The sequence below is a fragment of the Leopardus geoffroyi genome, chromosome C3 (assembly GCF_018350155.1).
Source record: "Leopardus geoffroyi isolate Oge1 chromosome C3, O.geoffroyi_Oge1_pat1.0, whole genome shotgun sequence".
Taxonomy (NCBI): Eukaryota; Metazoa; Chordata; class Mammalia; order Carnivora; family Felidae; genus Leopardus; species Leopardus geoffroyi.
Window position 1 is genome coordinate 150,386,151 of NC_059338.1, and position 24,626 is coordinate 150,410,776.

General features: G+C 38.7%; 1 protein-coding gene across 5 annotated transcripts in view; it reads right to left on the reverse strand.

Moving 5' to 3' along the window:
- The window catches only part of SNTG1 (syntrophin gamma 1), an 897,410-nt gene that overhangs the window by 153,313 nt on the left and 719,471 nt on the right, over positions 1-24,626 (reverse strand). For 4 of the 5 annotated variants that reach the window (XM_045455360.1, XM_045455361.1, XM_045455363.1 and 1 more), the window contains one exon: positions 3,359-3,397. The exons of the other annotated variant lie outside the window; for it this stretch is intronic. In XM_045455360.1, the coding sequence (XP_045311316.1) occupies positions 3,359-3,397 (39 nt within the window). The remainder of the gene's footprint in view (positions 1-3,358; positions 3,398-24,626) is intronic. 5 annotated transcript variants of the gene reach the window in all.

Below are 24,626 nucleotides of genomic sequence, written 5' to 3' on the forward strand. Positions count from 1 at the left end.
AATAGTGATATCTCTTGGTCCCCTTTATGTTTCACTTTTATTCTAATTTCTCCCGTTGGGTTAGCTGTACCACATAGGTAGCACAATTTAAAAAACAGAATCCCACAGGAGGCAGTAGACTTGTGCTCCAGTGGGTGACATCTTTGTGGGTTTTTTTTTTTTCCTTAAAGACCTAGATATGTGTCAGGGGCATGAGGGTACTTGATTTTCATTGTATAACAGTTGACTATTTTAACATATCTCTAATGTATTTCATCAAAAGCATATGGATAAATATATGTATTTATATCTAATCTAAGCTTTAGAGAACTTTACATGAAAATTAAGTCAGAAAAAAATTTAAGATTAAAGCAACACATTGTGGCTTAGTCCAAGATAAGGGTGCTGTTTGAATACTAAATCTGGAGGAGAAATGAGACTGTATGTGTTTTCAAATTTTAATTCATTATAAACTGGCTCTTATTTTATTAAGTAGAGAATGTACCTGGGTTCCCTAATGCGTTGCTATCATGCTATGCAGGTGAGTTTTCCTATGGTGTGGATATATGAATATTGAACTATAAATGAATCCAATTTCCTGAAAGTCTTCATTTCCATGATGGAAAATAGTCAGGGAAAAATCTATTAACTCTTGCTTTCAGTTTTTAAAATGCCAAGAAGAATTCATTATGATTTTTAAAAAAGTGAGATGGAAGAGATTTGAAATAAAATCTTGGTATAATAATATTAAAAGGTTAGCAAATAAAAAGCTATGGATGCAAATGCTTACCTACATTTATTATATATATGCATGTGTTGGGATATTGAACACTTTTTATTATTTATTCTATATGTAAGGTTTTTTCAGATTCTTATTTACTTTACTATTATTCAAATCCTAGATAAATTCAGAGGTGGCAAAAATGCCACAGGTCATTGAAGGGAAAATGTAGGGAGTGTTAAATGTAGTTGTCATCATAAATAAAGAATAGCAGTGGGGTTATTAGGGTTATGAAATATTTATAGTAACATAAATTATACTAATTATTAACAATTCACATGTCGAGGTTAGAGAGGGCAAGGAGCGATGGTAACACAGATATTAGAGTCATTCTTAAAGAAACATTCATCATTTATATTTTTGGCAAGAATTCCCCAAGTGAATAGATCTACATTTTATGTATCTGACTATAAAAACGACTAGGTTTACTGATGGGCAATACAACTTTCCCCAATGGCTGATGCTCCTTTCTATTTGTTTTTTTTTTTGTTGTTGTTGTTTTGTTTTTTTAATTTTTTTTTTCAACGTTTATTTATTTTTGGGACAGAGAGAGACAGAGCATGAACGGGGGAGGGGCAGAGAGAGAGGGAGACACAGAATCGGAAACAGGCTCCAGGCTCTGAGCCATCAGCCCAGAGCCTGACGCGGGGCTCGAACTCCCGGACCGCGAGATCGTGACCTGGCCGAAGTCGGACGCTTAACCGACTGCGCCACCCAGGCGCCCCTCCTTTCTATTTGAATAATTCCTCGTTAATGAAGTTTTCCTCCACTGCAGCCCTATGAAGTTGTTAAACTGCATTTCCTAAGTAATGTTCTACTGGCCTCAGAAGCACCTGGGATGGAATGGGAGCCACAGAGGGAATACCAGTGATAGCCAGCTCGAGGCCATCAGGAACTCTGGGCTACAGCCCTATTCTCTGCACCACAAACAAGGGCTTCAGACGTAACCACGGTTTGGGATGGACGTGGTGAGACACATGACACGTACATCTCTCCAATGTCTGTCTCCACCTAAATCATCGGCATGGCTAAGAGCACTGTAGGTACACTGGGCTCTCCAGAGCTGTCTTCATTAGTATTTCGTCACACAGAACTCTGCAGGCTGGTCTGGGCTAGTGGCATCATCAATAATACAATTTATACAAGAACATAAATTCTATATTCTAAAGAACACGTTTAAAATGTTAACACATTAATGATAATAGTGGCATACACGGAGAATTTTACATTTGTTATTTAATCTTCAAAAATATGAGGGCACTGAGGTTTAGATAAGAGAAGTAACTTAATTTTTATAAGCTGGGATTATTTAAAATTTTTACTATTGAAATTAACTGGTGATTGGCCTACCATTTACAAATAGATAACGCAGATATTGATACACATATAGATACGTAGATAACGTATATATATATGTAGATATCTATATATACATACACACACACACACACACACACACACACACTTGAGAATTAGGGCATGCTAGCAGGTGGGAGTGGCAGAGGGAAAAAAAGAGAGAGAATCTGAATGAGGCTCCATGCTCAGCCCACGAGGGGCTCGATCCCACAACCCAGGAATCATGACTCGAGCGAAAATCAAGTCCGGCGCTCAATCGATTGAGTCACCCAGGTGCCTGTACATGTTTAGATTTTGATCAAAGGTTGCACATTGACTTTGTATCAAGAGTGAGAAAGTCACGGCTAGCCTCTGTTGCCCTAACATCACAAAAACCCAACGCACCACTGACTTGCATGAGTCCAGAACTGAGCCTACACCGACTCTTCTCGTTCAAATGAATGTTTTTATAATGTTTATGAAGGTGATGCAAACGTTAAGTTCAGCTTAATAAAACTATAACTGGAATCAGTTATTATTTTCTACAATCAATTATTTTATCTGATAATCAATTATCAGTCTAATAAATCCACTAAATTCTCGGCTGGATTAATCAGACATTATTTTCATTCTATGCATTAATTTAGACTCATGTAAAGTACATCAGCCAATTTTGAAAATTTCTTCTAACTTTTAGATCAAACATAGGTCTCCCAAATAAGATACAAACTATCTTATGATAAATAGCTCCCTTAGTTTTTCAACATTATATTCAAATAAATATATGTATTTTGTCAAATATAGCTTTGACTTAGTTTACTTAGATAAAATATTATTTTTTTTTGGTAATCTTTATTTATTTTTGAGAGAGAGACAGAGTGCGAGTGAGGAAGAGGTGGAGAGAGAGGGAGACACAGAATCCGAAGCAGGCTCCGGGCTCCGAGCTGTCAGCACCGAGCCTGACGCAGGGCTCGAACCCACAAATGGTGAGATCATGACCTGAGCCGAAGTCGGATGCTTAACCGACTGAGCCACCCAGGGGCCCTGGAGAAAATAATTGTTTAAAACTGTTTTTAATATGATTAGAGAAACAGATATATTACATAATGTGGAAAGATCTAATAAATTATGTGTTTTCCTAGAGAGCAAACAACAGTGCCAATTATTTCCACATAAAAATTAAATGCAATCAAAACTATTTTCTATAAAAGATAACCTGGAAGTAATATGTGCTTTGTCTCTCCAAGTATGTTTCCATCTTACCTGCTGGTTTACGGGAAAGTTTCTGTTGATTTTTTTAATCTGCAATGATAAATAAATAAAAGTGAGCAATCAACAAAGTTACACAAGAGCCCCCGAATTTTATGAGAATCTATTCTTCCTGAATTAATATATACTGATATTCCCCACTGGCATACTAAAATCCCTTTGCATATCAAACATCAGCTACAAATTTCTAAAAATGTTGGCTATCAAAAGTCTTCCAAATTTGATGTGTACACGTGGTCCAAACAGATTTTCTTCTAATGATTTTGTCACTTATGAGAAACAGGAAGCCTGTGTGTCCACGCACAGTCTATCAAGAACATAGAATAACTTTTTGTCATTTAATTTTTCACTTCACTTTTTTTTGCGTTTACTTGAAGAGAATTTCATGAGTGACATTTCGTAACATTTTAAAATAAATCTTCGGAGAAAGAATTTCGTCTGTATTAAGTCAGGTTAATGAACTGTAAACTCCAACTGGAAATGAGTATCGGCTTTTAGACAAGTGAACTCATAACACACAAAGTCTTTGGTTCAACAGAAACTTTGCTAATTAAAACCAGTTTTTATTTTTCATTGGTTGGAGAGAGAAACTTAACGAATGCTAACTCTATGTGGTATAATCTCACATCACACTAAACACAGGCTTTTCATTTAGAAATTATTTTCCTGATTTAGTTTATTTTTCCTTGTTGTTAGTTTTCAGTTCCCTTTGTCCTACTGATAAATGTGAACTAACAGGAAATGCAATGGATATGATGCACAAACTTGGAAAATCATCAAACGGCTCATGTGCAAAACTTACTGGCAACATGTATGTCACTTAAAATACACAAGAAAAGAAAGTTTTGGAAGATTTATGTGATTTCAGTAAGGACACACACACACACACAAACATATCTTTCTTACATTACTATAGTCATTTCAGAATACTTCTTGTTTTGGTGAGGAATCAGCTAAAGAAAGTCTCTAAAACTACCAGTGTCTTCAGCTAAAATCAGGATGGGTTTGGAGACACAAACAGAAAGAACAGTTTCCTAAGAATCTTTTATTAATCGATAAGAAAAATCCATACTGAAAAGTTGGCAGAACTATGCTTTTTGCTAGTTCTTGTGAATTGTTACAAAAAACTGTAAAATTCCACCAATATTTTGTATGGACCTTTGTCTTCCGGCACAAACGGTCTAGCTTTCTCACTTTTAACGTTTTCATCCGACAGAAAAGTCTGAATAATCTAAGTAAATGTAGCCATGCTCAGGCCGCCGTGATGTACGTATACAAATGAGCACACGTATGTGTAGATTTGATAAATGCAGTGAGAAGGGGGGAGACTATCATTCGTTGTTTTCCGAAATCCTTTCAGTAACCTACCAATGTGAGTCCCGGTGCTGTAAGAGCTGGGACGCGAAAATGAAACACATTGCGTTCAGAGACAATAGTTTAATGATGCTCGTTTACAGAGTGTTCTGGAGCTGCAAGGTAGATGCATGATAACACGATCGAGCTGTGCCGTCATAGAGACCTCCGTCTGAATCCAGCCGTAACTGTTACTGAATTTCAGCAGGCAAGTTATTAACTACCCTGTGTCTAATTTCCATCCTATGTAAAAAGTCTATCACCATATGAGCCACACATATTTGTTGGAAAAGTAAATGAAAACACAAAGGTCGTGAAGTTAGAGCTCAATATGTGACAGTTATTATTAATATAATAAATAATCACATACAAAATGAATATCAAAGAAGTCTGGATTTCCTTCGAAGACAACGAGGGTGTTTTAAAGAAGCTGAGCAAAGATGCCTTGTTTTCTCCTATACTTTGCGAATCCCTTTCTGTTTTCTTGTCAACTCTAGATTAATGTCTATACACTCAAGTGAGTGGCAAATATGCGTGAACCAGGCTGGGGTCCAGAGCAGAGGTTGCCGGCTGAGCACCTCCAGAACCTCAATCACTAGCAGGCATGTCCCAAGTTAGAAGGATAAGGAATCAGCTGAAGTTTCCTCAGATGTGAAAGTCTTTCTCAGTTGGAAACAGTATGCCGACTTTTACCTAGGAATGTTCTACGAAACCTGAATTATAAATGAAGATTCAGTGTAGAAAATGCTAGGAGTATTTTCTTTTAAATGACTCATTTTGTCATCATAGGGAATCATATCAATAAAGCCACTTAGAAGATAAACATGTTGGAAACATTAATGACGATTTAAATTTATTTTTAAAAATAAAGCTTTGTGTCATACAATTGAAATAATGCTTAACTTAGTAAACGTAATAAAATATCAGGCAATAATATATTCTTTTTTAAAAGTTTATTTGTTTTGAGAGAGAGAGAGAGAAAGCATGAGAGAGGAAGGGGCAGAGAGAGAGAAAAGAGAATCCCAAGCAGGCTCTGTGTTGTCAGCGCAGAGCCCAAAGGGGGGATCCGACCTACGAACTGTGAGCTCATGACCTAAACCAAAACCAAAAGTCGATTAACCAACCATCTGAGTCACCCAAGTGCCACTAAATAATATATTCTTAATGAAATGTACTCATTGAGCAAAGTTTTAAAAATTGTCAACTTTTGGGGCACCTGAGTGGCTCAGTCAGCTGAGCGTCCGACTTCGGCTCAGGTCATGATCTTGAAGTCTGTGGGTTCAAGCCCCGAGTCGGGCTCTGTGTTGACAGCTCAGAGCCTGGAGCCTGCTTTGGATTCTGTGTCTTACTCTCTCTCTGCTCCTCCCCTGCTCCTGCTCTGTCTCTCTGTCTCTCTCAAAAATAAATGAACATTAAATTTTTTTTAAATTTTCTACTTTTGGCAAGAATATTAATTCTAAATAATGCAAATCCTAAATTCTTTGCATTATTTTTAAGACCACTCTTCAAACAAGGAAAATTGAAATCTGTCAAGAAGATTTGTAATGTCAAACTTCTTAGAAACTAATGTTAATTATGTGTTATCAGAACCAGTCATTTGTGTTACGAAAAGCCAAAAAAATTAATATGATGTTGCACAAAACAGAGTCAGAGTCTGAACATGAAGGCTCAAAAAGATGAAAGGATATAACTACAGTCACATCAAACTAGCTGCTTATGGAGCAGGATTACTGAAGTTATTAATCCTTAGGCTGTAAAGGAATAAGAGTGTGGGTTTATCTAGGACTGCCAACATGTCATTCTAGAAGAGCAGCGAGTGACATAGAAAACTACCAAGTAAAGGGCATTCAGGTGAAGGAAATCCATGTTAAGGCTTTTAGTCCAAAAGAGAAAGATAAGCCTGTAAAAACTGACTGTTTAACATCATGTTGACTTAAGTTAAGACTGTGGAATACAATTAATGCCCACTTGGAAATATAAGAGGATATAATTTGCATTGTGTATTTTTTCAGGAACCCCTCATATCTTGATAAAAAAAAAGTAGGAACTATACTTGAATCAACACTCATAAGGTAAAGAAATGATAAGAGATAAAGGAAGGAAGGAGGGAAGGATGGAAGGAAGGGAGGGAGGAAGGAAGGCAGGAAGGAAGGAAGGAGGAAAGGAAGGAAGGAAGGAGGAAAGGAAGGAAGGAAGGAGGGAAGGAAGGAAGGAAGGAAGGAAGGAAGGAAGGAAGGAAGGGAGGGAGGAAGAATAGATAAATTTGCCAGGTAGAAGATTCTATCTTGAAGGAATTATGTTGTTATGTTGCTACCTTAAGGAAAGACATTTATTTCAAAGACAGCAAAGTGTTGTGGTTTTTTTTATAAATCATTTTTAATCATATACCTCTTTACAAATCTGGTGAAACTTATGTGACCTCTTTCGGAGGATTTATAGATACTTTGAAACTTGATGGAGACTTCTAGAAAAGAAGAAAAGTTAATGCAATGTCTCAAGAAACACGGTTGATTTGACCTTCTACCATCAGGTAGTAAAACATGATTGTCCTACAGAGAGGATGACCACAGCACAATGAGCTGGGACTGACAGTGATGTGTCCAAAGCAGGGGTCTTTGTGTCTCCAAGAACCATATCCACCACCAAAACTTTTGCAAATCCCCTAGTGGAACTGACCGGTGACTTTCTCTTCAGCGTTCCCCGGGGGTCTAGTTTCTACACTGTCGTTGTTGCATGTGCCTACTGAACTCTCCATCATGGAACCTGTAATTGCGGAGTCTTTATCTCCCTCAGCCTGGTGGCGTGTCCACACTACCTAACAAGCATTGCCAACCACGGTTAGCTATCGAGGGGGGCACATTTCACGTCGCTCCCACCTTCTCAAACTTGTTGATAATCCTAGATCTGAATCAAAATGATGCCATGGGTTTCCTTCTGTTGCTGCCGCTACTCTGCAGCTCATCCCTAGGGCTCCGTGTGAGGCTTCCTCTTCAGATTTGAAAATCGGTAATTGGTTCAGCTATCCTAATGCTTCCTTAACTAGGATCTGATTTAATCTTCTTTGTTAGAATAACCTTGTAATTCCAGTTATTACAGAACCGTGGAATTTATTGAAGGAACCCCATTTTCCACTTTGTTGATGATTTCCATACAAGTAAAATTAACAGAAAGACAAAAATAAAGGAAGTCACTACATTAATATATATTTTGGACTGATGAGAGCCGTTGGTATTAGGAGCCAACATTCTCTCTCTCTCTGCCAAAATATAATGTGCTGTTGTAATTTTATCAGAAGTTCTGGAAATTTAAGTCTTATGACAAATCCCAATATGTAAAATTTCATTTACTTTTAATTTCAAAGACAGTGAGGACTACACACAAAAGCCTATTTGTAAACCTGTTATGGCTTATGGAAACCCATCTAAGGGATGGTTATGTTGGTTATGTTAAGAAGAAAAATAATTTAATTTTATAAATAGCTATGCAAAACCATTTTTTAATGTAATTCCAATCTTTATAAAAGTAATGGTACAGGAAATAGAATAAGTAAAATAAGAAAATAATGATCTTGGGGTGCCTGCATGGCTCAGTCAGTTAAGCCTCCAACTCTTGATTCCAGCTTGGGTCATGATCACATGGTTTGTGAGTTCGAGCCCTGCATAGTGCTCTGAGCTGACAGTGTGCAGCCTGCTTGGGATTCTGTCTCTCTCTCTCTCTCTCTCCCTCTCTCTCTCCCTCTCTCTCTCTGTCCCTTCCTTGCTCACATTCTCTCTCTCTCTCTCTCTCTCTCTCAAAATAAATAAGCTTAAAAAATAATGATATCTTTATATATAGAGAATCAGCATTTACTTCAAGTTAAGAAATATCATGATTAAAAATTAAACATATGAAATCTGTTTAACAAAAAAAATATAAAGGATTGCCCTTACATTATTACTTAACAGTGACATTAAAAAGTATCACCCAGATAATATGGTGAAAAACGGAATGTAAAAGTATAACTATTTAAAAGGGCAGGATACATATATCAGTAGAGGAAGATAATCTACTATATGATAAATGCTCAAGACAATAGATTAAAAATAACTAAGATTTTACGGTGTTTGACTAACAAATATATATATCCAAATCAAGACTTCCTCAGTTTGAAAAAAAAAAAAAAGATACAGAAATGGAACAAAGTACGTTTTGATCACCCTAAGAAGAAAAAAATCATAAAAATTAACCTAATGTGAAATAGAGAATCATTCCTAAATGTCAAATGTTTTCCAAATTAAAAGTTTTGTGTGATAGTATTTACATGCAACTACATTTAGGCCTATCAAGGATAAATGGTCAAATGCACCCAAGGGTATTTAAGGTTAATCGCCAGGGCTTTGCAAACGCATTTAGAATTTTAAGTTCATGTAGAATTACAACAATTAAAACAGGGTTTTCCTACTGCAAAACGAAATTAACCAATGACTTTTAACAGGTAGGTAATTGAATAAGTAATAACTAAATAAAAATATACCAATAACAACATAATATATAGAATGTAAATAAAAGGACAAATTAAAATACATTAATAAAAGTAACTGAGTCTCAAATACATTGAGCTAATGACAAAAATTGCATTTTAAATTTCAACAGAGAGCAACGGTGGGGTTCGTGATGAATGCCTTGAAACACTGGCAGCCGCTAACTGGCAGCGCAGTCCATCTTTAATGCAGAGATACGTAAGAAATAAGCCAAAATCATTGGGCTCCTAAATCGGATGAAAGAGCAGGAAGGACAGCTACCTTCCTGTTGGTAGGGACTCGAATGGAGAGAACTGATGACATTGTTTTTTCAACGTTTATTTCTTTCTGGGACAGAGAGAGACAGAGCATGAGCGGGGGAGGGGCAGAGAGAGAGGGAGACACAGAATCGGAAACAGGCTCCAGGCTCTGAGCCATCAGCCCAGAGCCTGACGCGGGGCTCGAACTCACGGACCGCGAGATCGTGACCTGGCTGAAGTCGGACGCTCAACCGACTGCGCCACCCAGGCGCCCCAGAAAACTGATTAAAAGCGTTTTGTTGGGAGGTATTTGAGGGGTGCCTGGGTGGCGCAGTCGGTTGAGCGTCTGACTTCGGCTCAGGTCGTGATCTTGTGGTTGGTGAGTTCGAGCCCCCAGTCGGGCTCTGTGCCACCAGCTCGGAGCCCGGAGCCTGCTTCGGATTCTGGGTCTCCCTCTCCCTCTGCCCCTCCCTTGCTCACCCTCTGTCTCTCTTTGTCTCTCAAAAGTGAATACATACGAAGGTATTTGAGAACACCTGCTGTCACAAGGGTGAGCACAGGTGAGGTCCCAGACAGACGAGCACACAGGGGTGAGCTGGCCCCCCGTAGACACGGGACGGGCTGGAAGAGAGAAGCACAATTTACCCAGACAGAGACAGAAGCAGAGCATCCTTTCACAGGGTCACGCTGGCAGCATCTGTGATCTGTGGGGCTTTGCACACAAAGTGGGTTTTCACGTCAAGGTATTGCTGAATTCCGAATCATGGCAGGACAGATGGTTAAAAAACCCGTCAGGTGAAAATCATGCAAAAGTAGACAGCAGTTTCACAAATTTGCTGTGCTGAGAGGTGAGCAAGGAGGACTGAGAGCCAGCTGAGGAGGGCTCCCAGGAACAGACGGTACTCTCAGCTCAAAGACCTGGAGGGCTGTAAGTTGGAAAAGGGAAAAACAAAGAGAAGTAAACAGAATCCTATAAAACTCCAACCCAGTCGGGATCCAGCTGATTGGATTAAGACATCAGTCTTGGTTTGTGAGACCAAAATCGTTCCTACGCTTTGCTTCTTTTTCTAGATACTCATAGGAAGGTATAATCAGTAATGTTCGAACTGATTAATACGGCAAAAAGTCCACAGGGCCATAAAAGATGTGCCACGTAAGAATACGAAGCCTCTCGTCATCCACGGCCGTGACCACGGCCTTGCATTGCCGAAGCGACATTGTTGGTCAAGAAACCAGTTTCTGGCAGAGCGCTAGTTGTGGTTACTTTTGCTTTCTCCGAGAGAGCGCACATAATAAGATGTAAACGTTAACACCTCGTGAATACAACTGAACTCCCATTTGGCCACAGCTTCACTCAGCACGACCGCAGATAAGGACAGCAGCAAACAATCACGGGGAGCTTAGCGAACATTTTTAAAATAAGGACCGAGGCCTCCTCTTCACTTGTGAGTTTTGAGATCGTTTTGTTTCTTTTCAGGGATACCGTTTAGTTGTATGGTTTGTCTGCACTCAGTCTCCTTCCCGCCTCAAATCTCAGCCTCATGTTGTTCCTTGCTATTGTCAGAACCCGGTGAGTTGTTTCGAACAGAACTTTTTCCCCTTCCTGTAAGACAGTGTTACTGGACAGGAGCACTGCAGTGTTTTTCATCATAAACTTGTGAACTATGAAAAATGAAAAAAAAATCCATAGGGCACTATTATTTAATGATATATTTTGAGTGATTTATATGCCCCATAAGAATCCATGTATTAATTCTGATATATTGGAAGTGGGTAATCTCAGAATACAACTACTGTCATGGGAAAAGGCTCATGATTAAACCTTAATTGAACAAAGGATAATACCATCTTTAAAAAATTTTTTTGAACGTTTATTTATTTTTGAGAGAGAGAGAGAGAGAAACGGAGCGTGAGCGGGGCAGGGACAAAAAGAGAGGAAGACACAGAATCCGAAGCAGGTTCCAGGCTTGGAGTTGTCAGCCTAGAGCCCGGTGTGGGGCTCAACCCCACGGACGGCAAGATCATGACCTGAGCTGAAGTCAGATGCTGACCCGACTGAGCCACCCAAGCGCCCCTAGGATACCACCTAAACAAGAGGATGGTAATTTTATTTTATACATGTGTAAACAAAAATACACATAGTTTAATGTATATGTAATACATACTACTAATAAAAACACCAGCAACATATGTATTGTTATTGCAATAAGTTTTCATTTTATAGTCTTCTGCACTTTAATAAAAACCTAAAATTAAAAGCAAATGCAAAGACATATTTTAAAATACAGTTTTTACGAACTCTAATACCCCAAATGGCAAATGGGGTTTTGTGTTTGATTCTCTAGAAAACAATATGCCCGATGGATATAAAAGGCAAGTAATGTAGATATACTCTTGAAGAAAGAGGGTTTTGAATAGAGTTTTTTAAGGAGAATAATCAAAAACCTAACATGAGGAGAATCTTCGTATTTTGTATAAAATGGAATAGAGAAGAAAGTTATTTTCAACATCTTATAATTAATTACTAGCAATTTTATTCACTGCATATCATCTACATATATTTGTAGATGTTAAATATTGTTAGAAAAATGATGCATTCTATTGTAGCAAACATTTTCACCATTTATTCTGTCTTCTTTATTCTATTACTCAAAGATTTTTTTCTTTGCAGGAATGTCTGGTATTGATGAAGTCTTACGTTTAAAGAAATAAGCATTTTGAATCCCTATCATATGCAAGAATATGTTCCTACAGCATTAAAAGTTTAATTGACATTCAGTAGCTTCTTCATTGAAGACTTTTTATTAGAACTTTGAATTTTGAGACCCTGCTTGAAAAAAACAAAAAATAGAAGGACAAATGTAAAGTCATTGGTTGCTTATATTATAAATATTTCTCAGTTGAATTCCTTATACTAAAAAACTGAAAATTATCATGGTAAATCTACTACATTAAAATTTACCCAACATCAGGGGCGCCTGGGTGGCGCAGTCGGTTAAGCGTCCGACTTCAGCCAGGTCACGATCTCGCGGTCCGAGAGTTCCAGCCCCGCGTCGGGCTCTGGGCTGATGGCTCAGAGCCTGGAGCCTGTTTCCGATTCTGTGTCTCCCTCTCTCTCTGCCCCTCCCCCGTTCATGCTCTGTCTCTCTCTGTCCCAAAATTAAATAAAAAAAAAAAAAAAAACGTTGAAAAAAAAAATTTACCCAACCTCAAAAGTGAACATCTGCTAAAATAAATATTACAAACTGTGCTTTATGGAATAATATTCACTTTGAGTAAATGCTGGGGGAAATGATAAATATGTGTCCTTCTTTTTCTTTGACAACATTCCGTTGGATGTTAATGATGGAAACCCCTTAAAGGAAGCTTAGTTATTACAGCAGATCTCTCAAGGTGAGATAAGGGTAATACACAGCTGGCTTTGAGAAAGATTTGTTTGGAATTAACTGACTGAAAATAAAATTTGGTGGAATAGGCCTGTCCATTATATTAAATGTCACTCCTATTTTTTGAATCCCTTAATTTTATATATTCATTTTTAGCATCATCAAATGTATCTAGAAACTAGAGCAGTAATATTCTCTTGTGACTACCTCTCTCGACCAAAAAAATAAAACAGGATATTCAAATATTCTTTAAAAAATTGCTCTCCTCCTACTTTAAATGTCTTAAAGGGATAGTTTTTTTTTTCTCAATCAAATGTTTGAAGATTAGTGAAGATCTTATATTACAAACTTTTCATCCAAATTCTGCTAACCTGTTATTCTTTTAAACCTCACAAACAAGTCAATTTTGGTGGCTAAAGTGGTGCGTTCGCAGATGTGTATTTTCCCATGGAAATCAATTTTGAAGATTTACCCAAGCAAATCATTCTTATGGAAGCAAGAAACAATCCTCCAATTCCTTTAGAGATTTGTGGCCAATATTATTTCACAGATGTGTGAGGACTAAGATTTTTATTCTATAGATATAAATTCACCTGATGACTAATGACATTAGTATGTGGGTACATAAGGCAATATGTCTATTCTGCAGCTGCTGATAAAACGCTGCCTTTACCATGTAGAGGGAAGCATCAAAAAAATGATTTTCGCCTCAGGAGCCCACATAACTTCCCACATTTCAGCTCATAATTTTCATGCATTTTTTTTCCGGATATGGATTCTAGGTCCTTGCTACCTTGGTTATTCCCCATCCCTACGAATATAACTTTGAAAGTATGCCACATTGCTTTTAAAAACATATCTATTGGGGTGCCTGGGTGGCTAAATTGGTTGGGCGTCCGACTTCGGCTCAGGTCATGATCTCACAATTTGTGGGTTCGAGCCCCATGCCGGGCTCTGTGCTGACAGCTCGGCGCCTGGAGCCTACTTCAGATTCTGTGTCTCCCTCTCTCTCTGCCCCTCCTCTGCTTGTGCTCTCTCTCTCCCAGAAATAAATAAATTAAAAAACAATTAAAAAACAATTAAAAATCAAAACATATCTATTAACAGTAAATCAATTCTTCAGGATGATTAGGCATTATATGTAAATGAGTTTTCTTAAATTTTATTCTTCCTAGCACAAGAAGTTTTCAATTTTACTATCATCGTCTTTCAGATTAACATACACATGATATATGCCATATATATAACACACACATATCCATCTATATCACTGACCTAATCTGAGTATGAATTAAAAGCCTAAAAGCTGAAAGTATTGAAAAAACATGCAACAAATAATTCTAAGTTTTTTTGGGAGGGGGGCACCTGGGTGGCTCAGTTGGTTGAGCGTCTGACTTTGGCTCGGGTCATCGTCTCATGGTTCATGGGTTCGAACCCCGCATCAGGCTGGCAGTGTGAAACCTGCTTGGAATTCTGTCTCTGTCCCTGTCCCTGTCTCTCTGCCCCTCCCCAACTCGCACTTTTTCTCTCTCTCAAAATAAATAAATTGCTTACAAAATTAAAAAAATAATTCCCAGTTTTCGGGATGAGATGAGTGTTAGAACAGGTGGTGTAAGACACTATAAAAGTTAAAAAAAAAAAAAAAAGAGGAAAAATGGACTGTAGGGTAGGCGTACCTGCACAGTATAGGAACTGTGGTTTCAGAAAGTGACGAAAGTCATTGTTTAATATGTCAGTATCAATCATAGGTGAAAACACTAGATTTACCATTGCAAAATTATTAGCCAGGATTCTTAATGAGGAAAATACACAGTGTTTATACTCAATAATTCAGACTCAATCCTCAGGGATATTTGTAGCCACCTCTGCACCCTGGTCAGATGTCCTCAGCTTTTAAGCTACATTTTAGAATGAGGGGTCTTCTAAGATGTATTCAACTGAACAACTGCAAACTCAAAATGATTTCATGCATAATTTCCTAATGGCCCTTCATCCGCCTTAGTACCTAAGGGTACTAAACACACTTCATTTACACCTTCTCACCCATATTGCACTACTTAGGTAAGAATGTCTCCCCCCAGGGAATGCTTAGTATCCTGTAATGAATAGTTAGAGGTAAAGGGTATTTCCTTAGTCTTGCTTCCCTAGAAATACAGCGTGAGGAAGTCATATATGCTAAACCTTTATTGAGGGAGAATGTTCAATCTCAAGGAAGGAAGAGTGAAAGGTAAAAAGAAGCAAGACGGGAAAGCAGAATGCAAACACAAGGTGGTGAGTCGCCTGAGTCACTGAGTTTGCCTTCGCCTTGCTCCATGGAACCTTGCTGGTGTTCAACCAAGTGTGATACACCTGCAGAGCCTTATGCAATTTCTGCATTTCCAAATAGTTCACCTATTGAGGAAGTGCCATCACTTTGTAAGCTAGGTCCATTTTGGCCCTTGTCCCTCATTGGATAGTGTGTGCCCCAGGGGAATCAGGTGCTGCAGTTCCTACTGAGTTGCCATTAGTGTAGGGGCAGCTAGTGGGCCCAGAGAGATCAGCTCTTTTCGCATGGGCATGATGAAGGCAATCTTGAACTCCAGCCCTAGGCATTGTGGGTGGCTAAAAAGGGGTAGGTGTGTTAAGCTGAGGCTCCCTGGGAAGTTCCTACGGTTCTGAGACTATGAGAACATTAAGAACTGGGAATACTCTAGCCAGGAAGAAAGGCAAAAGAATGAGTCCTATTGGGTGAAGGGGATGGGCTGTGTGGGCAGAGTCCGCTGGATCAAGGATGCTATGCCAGCTGTGTCCCGTAGCACTGCCCCAGTTGAGCATGATCGCATTATTCAGCTAACATCAAAGCAGGTTGTACAGAGGAAAACTGGCCAACATTGTCTAGTATCCGAAATTGAAGAGCTTGAAGTGTTAGTAGGTTTTCAAGAAACAAAGTAGGTTATTTTATTGAAATATCTCCTGACATAACATGCCAAAATAAACTCTAATTGTGCAAAAAGCAAAAATCTGATGTCAAAAATATGTCAGTGGAATGCCCAAATTTGCCCTTGGTGTTATTCCGAATTAAATTACTGACTCTGCGCTTGTTTGATTTCACTCTACGACCCATTTTCAGTCGACACCTGCTTGTCTGACGTTCAGATTTTGGTGCATGGGGAAAACCAATGTAGAAAACAACAACATGCTAGCACGGAAAAGTACATCTAAGGACTCAGAAATGTCAGCAGCTATAAAAAGGAAGAAAAGTCTACTTAAGTGACATCCATGCCTGTCAGAGCGACACCCTGCAACCTCTGATCATCGCCTTCCGTTCGTCATCTGTAAATCTTCTTTGGGCTCAGCTTTATGTTGTCGCGACTTTCAAGTCACCTACAAGCTTCGTCAGGTCTTTTCAACGTGGCAGACACAATACTTTTTCCTTTCGCTTTTCACAACCAACACTTTTAAGGAAAAAATATTCTGTTTTTCAACTTGCACATATGTGTCTGCCATCTAATGTAGCAGATCTTTATGAATTAAACATAGGATTCCCCAAAGAATTTTGTTTTCATCTCTGAAAGTAAATGCGCAAAACATGAAAGATGAGTGAAATGCCTGCCGAGTCAACTCAGATGACTGATTAAGGGTGTGTGTATGTGTGTGAGAGTGTGTGTGTGTGTGTATGTGTGTGTGTGTGTGTTTGTGTGTGTGTGTTTGTAGGAGAGAGAGAGAGCAAGAGAGAGAGCTGAAAGACTGATTCACAAAAATCAGAGAGGGTATTGGCTATATAAGCATTAAACTTTAGGATTAGTATGTTGTTGTTTTTTTAATTTTTTTTTTCAACGTTTATTTATTTTTTTTGGGACAGAGAGAGACAGAGCATGAACGGGGGAGGGGCAGAGAGAGAGGGAGACACAGAATCGGAAACAGGCTCCAGGCTCTGAGCCATCAGCCCAGAGCCTGACGCAGGGCTCGAACTCACGGACCGCGAGATCGTGACCTGGCTGAAGTCGGACGCTTAACCGACTGCGCCACCCAGGCGCCCCAAGGATTAGTATGTTTTTAATGATAATTTTGTTTAATGTTTATTCAATTTTGAAAGACAGAAAGACAAGAGTGTGAGTGGGGGAGGGGCAAAGAGAGAGAGGGAGACACAGAATCCGAAGCAGGTTCCAGGCTCTGAACTGTCAGCACAGAGCCCGACGAGGGGCTTGAACTCATGAACCGTGAGATCATAACCTGAGCCGAAGCCGGACGCTCAACTGACTGAGCCACTCAGGCGCCCCACTATGTTTTTAATATTAAGTAATGTGGTAGATTATTATTGCTTATCTGTCTCAAAAGCTATTTACAATCTTCTCTTCTTCAGTCGTATCCCACTGTAAACACTACAAACGGTAGAGACTAGCCCCTTTCACCTCCCTGCCCCGACCCCGAATTGTCGTGGGAATCAGAAGTGAGCCATAGTGCACTAAAGGGCTTCTGGGAAATTTTCTCTCAGCTTGATGAAAGGGGAGATATGTAGCTGGTGCTACTTACCGTTCTTCCCTTTCTTTCCTGTTCCAAACACTAAAATGATTTCGAGAACGGTTGAAGCCCTTGTGTGATCAGGAGGCGCGAACAAGGTAAGAGTCAACACTCTAAACGTGGTGGAGGGCAATAATATGCACAGCTAGAAGATGGGTTCTTGGTGCCTTCCTTGAACCACTGGAATAAATCTAGTAAATGTCACCGTCCAGAATTCTTGTCAACCGGGGACAAAACCCAATTATTCACTCTTTCAGTAGCCACCCTAAGGAGTTTCTCTTACTGGCCACTGATACAAACATTTGGAAAAGAGGATCTATTCTCTTTCACATAATACAACGTGAATTTGATATATTTTGAGATTGTCTCGTGTGCGATCACACATTCTTATTTAAGATTATACTAATTTTCAATGAACATTTAAGGGTAGAAATATACAATTACCTATCTATCATCTCCATGCATATACACACAGGTAATCCATTTCAAGTTATACATTTCATTCCAAGAAAGGAAATACATGCTGAGAATATATATATATATATATATATATATATATATATATATATACACACATACATATGCATACATATATATACATACATACACACATATACATATATATATACATATGAAACAGTACAGAAAAGAAGAAGTGATTCCTTTATGTGCAGTTAACCTTAGAGATGTCAAATGAAACTGTTTATCCATTAGGATTAGTGCAGTAGTATAGCAGTAGAGGGTGTTTGGAAAGGCAGGATTTATGAGACACTGGCAGAAAGAGAGCTATGCATTTTACCTGTCTCCTCTATTTCTTTTAAACTTGAGAGAACTGTGGTGTAGACCTCTGGCTGGCCTAAAACCGTAGCTGCTTAATGGTGTAGTCCCCAGGAGACATTCATTTTAACTCATTATGTTCAGTTTCATCAATTTTCTTTTACTCAAACAACCATCTTTCAGAATCTCAAATGGCTATTCGACAAAAGGAAGGAGGCTGCCCCACGTACAATAAGCAAATCGATCCTATTATTGATGGCTCGTGGATTAAAACCTTACATGTAGAATGCAACTGGAGAGCGATAAAAATGGCAAATGCCTCAGCATCACTTCAGCGCTGCGATGTTCAAAGTACTGTCTTCGTTAACCCTCACATTGACTGAAACTAACTTAGTGCCTCCTTATGAGGAGGGATATGAAGCCCCTGCCCTATAACTCAGGCCGAGAAGCCAGGACTTCGTAGCCAGGCTGATGACACCAGAGGCCATGCTTTTTGCTCATTGCAAGAACTCTTCTGCAAAAGCATCCATCCTGATTGCCTCTGACTGATCAAACCACAGAGTGTTTTGAAGTTCTTCTTCCTCCTTTTAGGTCCAGCTATAGTCTTTTCTATTACCTTAATCTTGTATGTTTGTTTTTACTACCGTATCTTGTGTGTGCGTGCATGAGTGTGTGGAGTTTTTGTAACCTAGTCAATTAATACTACAAAGGTTCTGGAGTTAGATGAGATCAGCCTTCAAGACGTTCGAAGAATGGTCTGGGGGACTCTCTAAAATCCAACCTCTTCTTAATGATTCCCATCCAGCCTTTGTATTCAGTGAGCTGGGGTTCATAATTTTGAAGTTTCCAGTTATTTTAGGGATATATCTAGACCTGCCCTATTTGGTAAGGCTCTAGCTCAACAATATGGAGATATATAGATCCTGGAGCATTAAAACTTTAAAAGAAATGTGTTTTAAAGTTTATTTTTGAGAAAGAGAGACACAGAGTGTGAGTGGGGAAGGGTCAGAGAGAGAGAGAGAGAGGGAGACACAGAAACTGAAGCAGGCTCCAGGCTCTGAGCTGTCAGCACAGAGCCTGACGTGGTGTTTGAACTCATGGATCGCAAGCTCATGACCTGAGCTAAAGTCAGATGCTTAACCACCTGAGCCACCCAGGCGCCCCAAAACTTGAAATAGTCTGGTAGGATGCCAAAGCATATGCATTCTGTTATTTTATTACACACACATACCAAATTAAACAAAACTTCTATGGATAATCATTATTTCATACGTAATGGGCACTTAACACACAGATATAAAAGGAATATATATATCAAATTAATAACTTGTTCTTTAAAAATAGAGATTGATGAAAAACTCACTTATCTTGATCTAAACATTTTCATTTTATCCACCACCAGTGACAACTTCCAAATTAAATGAGAGTCATTGCTGTCATGGAGTCCTTTGACTTTTTTTTCTTGTATAGATAGATACTATGATCTCTGCATAAGACGTCTTTCTCCACTAATTCACCTATTTTATTCTTATTCATTATTCATGTATCAACTTTAGGAGATTATCCCTTTACAGATTTAACCTCTCATAACACTTTTTCACGCCATCTATGATAGTTGTTATTCCACATTTGCTTCTGTGCTTATTTAATTAATGTCGCCTTTCCCCACTGGATTCTTTGCTCCACAAAGACAAAGACTATTCATTTTGCTCAAAATTAAAGTCCCAATCCCTAGCAAATTGACAAAACAGTCCCTGAAAAATATTTGAGTGCATAAATGGATGAATAAATCCAGAAGCTGACAATTATCTCCAAAATATGTTAATATCTGATATTAATTTAAATATATAATATAAATACATATATTTACATTATATATATATTTACATTATATATATACATATACACACACACTTTATTTTTTTTAATTTATTTATTTTTGAGAACGAGAGAGTAGGGGAGACTCAGAGAGAGAGACAGATTGAGAACCCAGGCAGGCTCCCTCCTTCACTGCAGAGCCTGATGTGGGGCCCAAGCCCACAGATGATGAGATCATGACCTAAGCCAAAGCCAAGAGTCAGACGCTTAACCCACTGAGCCACCTAGATGCTCCACTTATGAATTCTTTAAAGTGAACATTTTATTTGGAAATAGTTTTGGATTTATTGGCCATAATATGTGGAATTTAAGAAACAAAACAAATAAGCAAAGAAAAAAAAAAGACACAAAACCAGACTTTTAAATTCGGGGAACAAACTGGTGGTTGCCAGAGGGGAGGTAGATAGGGGGATGGGGAAATAGAGAAAGAGGATTATGAGTACATTTACCTTGATGAGCACTGAGCAGTGTATGGGATTATGAAATCGTTCTACTGTACACCTGAAACTACTATAACACTGTATGTTACTCATACTTGAATTTAAAAAAAAAGCAGTTTTAGGGGCACCTGAGTGGCTCAGTTGGTTGAGCGTCTGACTCAGGCTTAGATCATGATTTCACCGTTTGTGAGTTCGAGCCCCACATCGGGCTCTGTGCTGACAGCTCAGAGCCTGGAGCCTGCTTTGGATTCTGTGTCTCCCTCTCTCTCTGTCCCTCCCCCACCCACGCTCTGTTTCTCTCTCAAAAATAAACATTAAAAATTGTTTTAAATAGCAGTTTTATAGATTTACAGAAAAAGTCCAACAATAACAACTCCCATATACCACACACACAGGTTGGGCTCTTATCAGCACCACACGATTCACTACTATGGAACATTTATTAAAATTAATAAACCAATATCAATACATGTTATTAACTAAGGCCCGTATTTTATTAAGATTCCCTTAGTTTTTATATAATATCCTTTTTCTCTTCCAGAATCTCCCCCAGGATACCATATTACATGTATAGTCATCATGTCTCCTTAGGCTACTCTTGGCTGTGACCGTTTTTCAGGCTTTCCTTGTTTTTATGACATCACTTTTGAGGAGTCATGGTCAAGTATTTTGTAGATTCCTCAGCTGGCCTTTTTTTAATACTTTTATCATGAGATAACAGACGTTATGGGTTTGTGGGAGGAAGACCACAGAGGAGGTAAAGTGCCATTTTTACTGCACCATCTCAAGGGTACATACTATCGACATCAACTGTTAAAGCCAACTTTGAACGCTTGGCTGTGGTTATGGTTTTTAGGTGTCTCCAGTTTAAAGTTAGACGTCTTTCCCCTTTCCATTCTGTACATGGAAGGGAAGTCACTTTGCATATTAAGAACCAACATCAAGAAAGAAAACATATCTTTAGCACTCTTGTATTTTTTATCAATTTACTAGTATCCACAACATTTTGTTGAATTTCCATTGTACGGCCTTCTCGTAAAAAATGTGGGGTAAAATATTAGGCTTATATTAATGTTAATATAGTACCGCTCTTTAACATTATACATTATAGGCTATGGTAGTTAGCAGCTGCAGAAATATCTTATTTGAATCTCATTGTTGTCTAGTAAGGAAGGCAAGAACAATGACAAATCAATCTTTGAAAAGTTAAGAGACCTAGGAACTGAACGTTTTCTTAAACGGTTGAGTATAGGTTGTTCGCATCACTTGGAGTATTTTGTAATTTGTGCCACCAAATCAAGAACCAGGTTTTCTGACTCATAAATGTGTTTAGATGTAAAACGCACACTTAAACTTTGAATTTTTTTCCCTACTGCTAATGTAGTATATAATATCAGTTAATGAGAAAACATAAACCTTGATCAATCATTATAATAAGATGTAATGTCATTGAATGTTTTCAGTATATGATTACATGTAAATGAATGCTGAAAATTCAATAAATACATGCCAAGATTATAATGAAACTTTAAGAAACTGGAGTTCATGGTAATGTCAGTAACGAGAACTTAAATATGTAATTAATACTCTACTTATTTAAAGGGTTTCTATGTCCAGGGGCAGTGACCAGGATGGGAAAGCCTGGGGAGGAAGGCACCAGTGATATTTCCATTGAAAACAAAACAACAACAAAAAACCAGCCTGTGGCATACAATACTTGCCCTTTTATATTTGAAGAGTTGCCAAGTAAAAGAGAAATTTCAATTACTGTGTGGCTTTCCCAAGGCAGACCTAGTACAAATGGATAAAAGCTACAGGAGAGAGAATTTTATTCAGCCTAAGGAAGATTTCCTGATACCGAGTTGTCAAAGATTTGGTCGCCACATTGTGAAGCCGTGGCTTTCTTGACATTGAAAGATTTCCAGAAAGAGTCCTCCGAAGGGACTGTGGCAGCAGATATTTCGTACTTGGGTGGGAGCTGGGGCTAGATGATCTCCACGGTCCCTTCTAACGAGAAGGTTTGAGGACCGCACATAAAAATGTTCTTAAGACAGTCATGGCTGTTGGGCAATATAGATGTATTCAAATGTATTTGCCTTGATTTGCAATCAGATATATTACAGTCTATTTATTCCTGACTCTCTGGTCCACTGCACTTTTCTACTCTTGCCTCTTAGGTAGTCATTCAGTGAGTTAGATGAAGAAGGTTTATTTCAAAAAAGAAAAAAAAACCACATTCGTTTATCAGACACCTATTAGGAGACACGGAGATTTATGAGGGACAGGGAAGTATGGCCAGATAATAGACGTCCACAGGAATCATCTATGGTGGACAGCATGGCCAGGACCTCTTCTCCACAGCCATTCTAAAACCAGATAATGATTCCAAAGTTTTAAGAATTTAAGGAGTGCATTTTATAGCTATTTGGAAAAAGCTAAATGTGTTAAGACCAGAGGTATGCTTTTCAGATTAAAACATGAGATTTAGATGAGGTGAAAAGAAATGTAATGGGTTTATCTAGATGCTGCGTTAGTTTTCTCTTGTTGCAATCACAAATTACCACAAACTTAGTGGCTTGAAAACAAAACACTGATCTCTTATCTTACAGTTCTGTAGGTCAGAGGTCCTAGACAGGTCACACTGGCATAAAACCAAGGTGCTGCCAGGGATGTGTTCCTTTCTAGGCAACATCCTAGGAGGGGCAACATCCCTTCATCTCTGGCAGCTTCTACTGGCTTCCTGGATTTCTTCAAGTTCTGGTCCTTTCCTGCCTCTTCAGGGCTAGCAATGTCAGACCAGCTCCTCAGGCTGCCATTTCCAAAATTCTCTCTTTTTGCTTTCTTCCACTTTTAAAGACATTAGTGATTACATTGGACACATCTGGATCATCCAGCGGGCTCAATTTATTTGAAGGTCAGCTGATTAGCAAAATGAATTCCAACTACAACCTTAACTTTCTTGGCCATGTGACATAACACACTCACAGGTTCTAGAAATTAGGACATAGGCATTTCGGAGAGGCCTTATTTGCCCATCACAGACGCACAGAGTAAAAATCTGATAAAACAAAACAAGTTTAAGGGATGGTTTTGAGTTATAGACTAAATCATATTTTTTAATTTATTTTCAATTAGTTTTTAAAACTTAAGGATTAAAAATTAGGAATTTTTTAAAATGTTTTTTAACATTTATTTATTTTTGAGACAGGGAGAGACAGCGCATGAACAGGGGAGGGTCAGAGACAGGGAGACACAGAATCTGAAACAGGCTCCAGGCTCTGAGCTGTCAGCACAGAGCCCAACACGGGGCTTGAACTCATGGACTGAGAGATCATGACCTGAGCTGAAGTCGGCTGCTTAACTGACTGAGCCACCCAGGCACCCCCAAAATTAGGAATATTTATTTATTTATTTTATTTATTTATTTAAAAAAAATTTTTTTTAACGTTTATTTATTTTGGGGACAGAGAGAGACAGAGCATGAACGGGGGAGGGGCAGAGAGAGAGGGAGACACAGAATCGGAAGCAGGCTCCAGGCTCTGAGCCATCAGCCCAGAGCCCGACGCGGGGCTCGAACTCACGGACCGCGAGATCGTGACCTGGCTGAAGTCGGATGCTTAACCGACTGCGCCACCCAGGCGCCCCTAAAATTAGGAATATTTAAAGTGAATGCATGCTTGCCCATTTTTTTGGTGGGGGGGTTAACATTTAAAGGATCTATATGGGATGGATATCGGATAGTGAGAATCTGAGATGAACTATTTTGGCCTTAAGGAATTGCAGTGAGAGAAGCCGATAGGTTTTAATAAGCAGATAACTCCAGTGTGCTCCACTCCTGGGGCGTTGTTGGGGAGGCATCCCAGACTCAGTGCTCAGTGAATGGTTTAATGGGAGATTTCTACCTGTGTGTGATGGGAAAATGTGATAATGACCCTCTACAGGCTAAAATGAAGAGCTGCATGAATCAGTTACTTTCCTCTTGTGATCTCACAGTCTGTAATATTTCTTTCCTTTTTGTCATAAATATGCCTTCACTATTTTGTGGTTCTAGCTCTGGAATTGGACTTTTTCTTCCTCCTCGATCCCAGATGATAGCTACTCTTTATTCCATGTGACACCAATGCTTGCCTTTACTTCCTTTACCGAGTGAATTGAATATTTATTATTAG